The sequence below is a fragment of the Thalassophryne amazonica genome, chromosome 15 (genome assembly GCF_902500255.1).
Source record: "Thalassophryne amazonica chromosome 15, fThaAma1.1, whole genome shotgun sequence".
In the NCBI taxonomy this organism is placed as follows: Eukaryota; Metazoa; Chordata; class Actinopteri; order Batrachoidiformes; family Batrachoididae; genus Thalassophryne; species Thalassophryne amazonica.
Genome location: NC_047117.1, coordinates 94,116,100 through 94,122,099, shown reverse-complemented (window position 1 = coordinate 94,122,099; position 6,000 = coordinate 94,116,100). Strand labels below are relative to the sequence as shown.

Here is a 6,000-nt window from a genome sequence, read left to right as displayed (position 1 = left end):
TTCTGTGACTGTAGCTTTAAGAGGGAACAAGCTGCTGCTGATGGGAGAGGTGGGCGTGTCACTGTCGGCCATATAGGCCATGTGGGCGTAGCACTTAAAAGGGACTGTTACCAAAAGCCAGGGAGCATCCACGTGCACGGTCACATTCAGGGCCGCAGCCAGGGATTTTGTGCCCAGCAAGAATTCTTACTGGGCACGCCCATATTATTTGGTCAGTATTATAATTGTAATAGGGGCCTCTCTGGGCCCTTGTCAATCATGGGCCCCTACACTGTAAATGCTAACATACAAATGAATTAAGTATGACAAGTGAACCAAACTCAGTTTTCATCAACCTGTTATGAACACTCATTTTAAATAAGTAAGTAGTACTTTGAGATTGGAAGACATGCTTTAGTTGATGTTTCCCATTTAAGACAAATTAGAAAAAATAATTTTTCATACCCAGTGTCCTTTGGGGCATTCTTTCAGACATGTGCAGATCTGCCTCACTTACTTTGCGCATTCCTGCCCGCATGTCCATGGTGAGCCCGTGTTTGGACCACCAGTGCTCTCTCCACCCTGTTTTTCACTCATTGATGATAAACTGTCTGGAATTAGTTTGGTTTATAAATCAAAACCATAAGTCAAAACTGCTTTGCTTTTAATGTCCTATGTGACACGTCAGTACTGTTCCATGTTGAAAGTAAATGACTCGTCCTCACAGCAGTGGGCAGAGTGCTCAAAGACAGAAGCTCTGACTCGTTGTTTGTGTTGGGTTTGTGATCGCCTTTGTTTTTCCTCAGAAGTGTTGGCGGTGCTTAAACGCAAAACTGGCTTGTCAGTAGCTGACCGGAGTCAATACTAAAAGTTAGCGGTTAGCTGTAGCTTCAAGAAAATTAAGTTGACCTGAATATGAAGGATGAACAAAACTAAAGAGAATTACGCTGTCACTTGTGTACTGGATGCTCACAGTAAATATGTTACTGTAATCTAATTTATTTGACTACTGTAAACTCAAAATAAATAAGTTACTATAATCTAGGTTTTTAAGTTTATTTGAGTACTGCTAAATCAAATTGAACAAGTTACCATTATCCAACTATTTAAATTAATTTGAGTACTGCACACTCACAATAATTATGTTAATCAGATCTGATTCATTTAAGCCAACATAAATTACTTTATTAAGGCAGCAAGTTTGCATAAGTTTTTTTTTTTAAGTAAAGTCAACTTATTATATTTTACAGTGTAGAATCCTTCTTATTCTCCCCTTTTCAGCAGCCGTGGTCATACGAATCATGAAAACCGGACACGACCTCTCGAAAGTACCAAAACTGATCAGTGGTCAGGTTCTGGAGGTTGATAAGATGTGAAGGTGTTCATTTGGACCAGGGTCTGGTTCCTTTAGCGTTCGGGGCTGATGTCGGGTTCTGGAGGTCGGTACGATGTGAAGCTGTTCATTTAGACCAGGGTCTGAGCTGTGGTTCCTCTGAGGTTCGGTTCTGGGGCAGCAGATGGGCTGCAGACAATTAAAGGTAAATGTTCTTTTGTGTTCCTGTCTCTCGCCTCATCTTTAGTGACGTCACCCTCTCGGCTGCATCTATTGGCCCCGGTGCCTGCCCCCCCTCCCCCTCCTCCCCCAGCCTTAATTGGGAGTCAGGGAGAGCGCTGGAAATCGCATTAACGCGGCCCCGGCCGCCGGTGCCATCCGTCTTGTTTTTTATTGCGCCGCGCCGGGGCTGCCTGCGCGCTGCCGTTCGATTTGTCACCGGCCTCGTTCGCTGATAACGGGCATTTGTCATCGCCGTGCCTCCCTGTTAATGTTATCATCTCCTCCCTGACAGCCGCCCTCCGCCGGGGCGCGCCGGCGACAGAGCACATCCGTCAAGCGAATATTTCCACGGCCAAAGGGAGCGCACGCCGCAATCACGCGCGCTGCAGCGCTTATCAAGGCGCGTGCGCGCGCAAACACTGATGTCAGCGCCATAAAATGAGGGGGGGGGGGGGGGGGGGGGTAATTTGTTGCAATTAATTACGCAGTGAGTGCGGCTTTGTTGTGTTCGAGCGCGTTTTATCTGCTGGAATGTTCCAGTGATGATGTTCGGCTGATTTACTGCTACCTGCTGCTCGAGGCCGCGCGGCGCGTGCACAGATACAGAGCCGGCCTCACAGGCACGGTACCGAACCCAGTACCGGAGACCAGAACCGATGCCAGTGTCAAATGTTTAACAATGATTCCGGTGTGACCCGTTGTGTGACCCGGACCTGAATGTCAGGATGATGATTGAACTGGATCGAACCAGTATCACCATGGTAACGTCTTCTCTCAGATTGTGACACTATTTTTGTTCCACGGTTGACAGTGGATGTGGAGGTGGGACGGTCTCCATGACAACGTGACTGCTGCAGATGGAAGTGACGGTTTTCCAGCAGCTGGTCTGTGTGTCTGTCAGAAACTCAAACAGTCACACAGACGTGACTGACAGCAAACAGACCATCACTGCGTCCAGCACGTTACTTCAGTTATTATTATCTGTTAGTGTCTCTCAGCAGTCTGCATGTTATTTGTGGTTTGGTGAAACAGCGCCCCCCTGTGGCACTGCAGCAGCCTTCAGCTGTGGCGGAGCTCTGCACTCTGAGTGCTGCCGCATTATAAATGACTGATAGCACTTTGAGACTTTGTTCCTTTTCGTTGTTGAATGTTTGGGATAAACGGCTTTAAAATTTTCATGTGAAAAACGATGAACATGAAAACACTTTTTTCTAATTACATAATCTTGTTTCCTCTCTGAATGTTCTGTTTATTTTTTGTTGGTGATAAATGTGATAAGAGCAGAAAACACCGTTTCATAGTTTTTAATCAGGTTTTTCATAAAAGAACCCAAATAAAAGTGAATAAAAATAAACACGGGTCACAGTTTGTGTTTTAATATTTATCTTCATCTTTTATTTCATGTACCTGATTGTTTGTGATGCATCATAAAGGGACGCCTTTTCCACTCACACAAAACTGCCAAATTAGCAAAAAGCAAAGTGTGAAAGTTTATTACTGTTCTGACCTTTAACCCCTGAGATGACACACCAGACTTCCTTCAGTACATTTAACATTGAAATATGGACAATAATCTGACGAGAAAAAAAACTGGGAATGCATTAACAAGTCACATGACTGCATGGATGAATCCTTCTTGATGGATTTCACAGAAAGGCAGCTAAAATACTGCAGTTATTTTCAGTTTGACAGGTTTTTGTTGCACCATTAGGTGAGAATACATAGAAAACTCCTGCAAGAAAGTGAGACACAATCTGTAACAGGAGAAGATTTATTTTACAACAACAACCCCAAATGTAAAGCCAGCAGCTAGTTAACATAAGGTTCACGTCCCAGAGAGGCCGAGTCAATCCTGTTGAGTTTTATGACCTGACCTGAAGGAGGCGGTCCCACTGACAACAAGATAGGAGGCGGAGCCAGAGATGGTGCAGATGCTGCAACTTACCTGCAGAGTAATAAGGAGGGACACTACAAGAAGGACGTTTGGAGACAGAGAGGCGAGATTGAGACGGTTTACACATGTGAAGAGGAGGGTATATAGGGAGAAGGATGCTGAGGATGGAGCCACCAGGCAGGAGGAGAAGAGGGAGGACAAAGAGGAGGTTTATGGATGTGCTGAGGGAGGACATGCAGGTGGTTGGAGAGACAGAGGAAGATACAGAGGACAGGGTGAGATGGAGACAGATGATGTGCTGTGGCGCCCCCTAACGGGAACATCTGAGAGAAGAAAACTTTAAACCATAAACAGTTGATTTTTTTTAAATGATATGTTAAAACAATAAAAACAAGAAAAGGCCAAAGTGGTTCAAACTTTTCTATTCTTCACTTTAGTCTTATTTGTGTCTAATGACACTATGTAACACAGTTTTTGTTCCTGGCTTCTAAGTGTTATATTTCGACTGCTTATGTCTAAAGTCTATGGAAAAATGACTACATTCAGCACAAACTTTGATTTTTTTTTTAACGTTCTAGAAAGTTTTAAAAGTTTCTTGAAATTTCTAGATAATTCTGGAAACTTCTAGAAAATTCTGGACAGTTCTAGCGGTTAAAGAATATTCTAGAAGACTACTCAGTAATAGTGAAGGCGAATCGAGAATATTCTTGAAAACAGACAAATTTCAAAATATCATTGTCCTGATCACAGAAGCAAAGTTTCTGTGGAATAACAGCTATTTTCTATTTATTTAAGGCGTAACAGGTTAGGAAAACACACTGTGTACCCAGGAACAAAACTAAAATAAAAATGTGTTACATAGTGTTGATTCCTGTTAGAGAAACGTCTCCTTCTGGCTGATGTAGTATTTTCTCGTGACATGCTGAGGTTACAGAACAATCTTCTTCTTCTTGTCGTTGTCTTAGTTTCCATCCCAGTGGCTGATGGTTCCGTAGCTGTTCATCACGGTCATGGTGAGATGACTGATGCCAAATTTGTTAGAGTCCTCCTCTTTGGGGACGCTGCTCATGTGAGCAAACATCTGACTGATCTCCACAAAGGTTTTATTCTTGGTCTCTGGGATGATGAAGAATGTGTAGAGAGCCACACCCATGCAGACGGCACAGAAGATCAGGTAACAGTAAGGACCCATACCAACCTGGACAAAGGCAAACACAATGGTACTGAGATCAGTGGCTCACCCCCCCCCCCCCCACAATCTGAAATTGCAGATACTGTGAGGAAGATGCGGTTCAGACCTCTAAGAAAGGGAAGACGAAGCCAATGGTGAAGTTGGACAACCAGTTAAGACATCCTGCGACTGTGTAGGCGGCCGGACGGTGCGACTGCTTAAAGAGTTCTGCGGTGATCAGGAAGGGAACTCCAGCTTCAGGAACAAGAACATGCGGAGTCAAAGAGCCGTTAGACCACGTTAGTCCACTCTGTTCACTTCAACTGTATGACGTCACACTCACAGCAGCATCCTCACTCATTCATGACATCACTTCCTCCACTGAGGCGGCGATGGCTTCAACTTCAACAAGGAAGAACTGTTTCTATTTACATGCTCATCAGGAACTGGATGTGAATTCTGGATCTCTTTTATTGCTTCCTTTTACAGAATGCAATGATGCATTTTTTTTTCTAAGATTTCAATCATTTACCCAAAAAATAATCCAGAGAGTTTAATGAATCCTGCCCATTTTCTGTGTTGAACAATCCAGTGAGCTTTGGTACCAATCCAGATCATAGCCCAAATCTGATCCAGTCACATTAATACAGGGCTGGTGTTCCTGGCACATGATGAGAACAAATAGCAGTAAGCCCTCTCCAGGATCTGGGATCCATCGATATCGGTGCTTATCCCCAAACTCCAACAGAGGTCACTTTACCAGCCAAGACCAGCGCCCATTTACAGCTGGGTGGACCGATTCGAGTCAGACCAGGGTTTTTGTCCAAGACCACAGACTCGGAATCAAACCAGGTCTACACATTGGTAGTTTGACCTGTTACCCTTCGTGCCCCCATCATGAAATGTGCCTGCTTTTCATCAGATGTTTTTTGAATTTTGCTATTTATACGATCTTCCCCTTCTCCTAACTGGAACCATAACCACAGCATAAGTGTCTACCCTCCCCAAACGTTAACCATGATCCCCCCGACAGTCCCTCTTTTCACCCCACATTTTGTGCCCCCGTTATGAAAAGTGCCCCATTTTCATACCCCCGTCACGAACCCATAGATTAATGTACTTTTTGTAACCCAGCCCCACAAAGAGCTGCGAGACTGGGTTGGTTTTGGCAGGAGTACGTGCTCTCTGAGTGCCACTTTAGACAAAATGACAAAGTCAGACAGACTGTAAACAGTAAAGAGTCCAGACGCCCTAAAGCGTGGGGCCGTCAGCATGGACTTCATTATGTCTCTTACTCAACGATCACTGATTGACACCAGGCAGGAAAATATTTTCAACTTGGCAAAACTCCAAAGCTCCAAGAAGAGAAGAGTTTATCCGGGACTTTGGCCATTCGTTACT

General features: G+C 44.3%; 1 protein-coding gene across 1 annotated transcript in view; it reads right to left on the bottom strand.

The window, feature by feature from the left end:
- Positions 1–4,389: 4,389 nt before the first annotated feature.
- The window catches only part of LOC117526687 (solute carrier family 2, facilitated glucose transporter member 5-like), a 38,835-nt gene continuing 37,224 nt past the window's right edge, over positions 4,390–6,000 (bottom strand). Inside the window, exons 12-13 of the mRNA XM_034188739.1 lie at positions 4,727–4,854; positions 4,390–4,626 (exon numbers count right to left, since the gene is read on the bottom strand). Coding sequence (XP_034044630.1) covers positions 4,390–4,626; positions 4,727–4,854 — 365 coding nt within the window. The remainder of the gene's footprint in view (positions 4,627–4,726; positions 4,855–6,000) is intronic.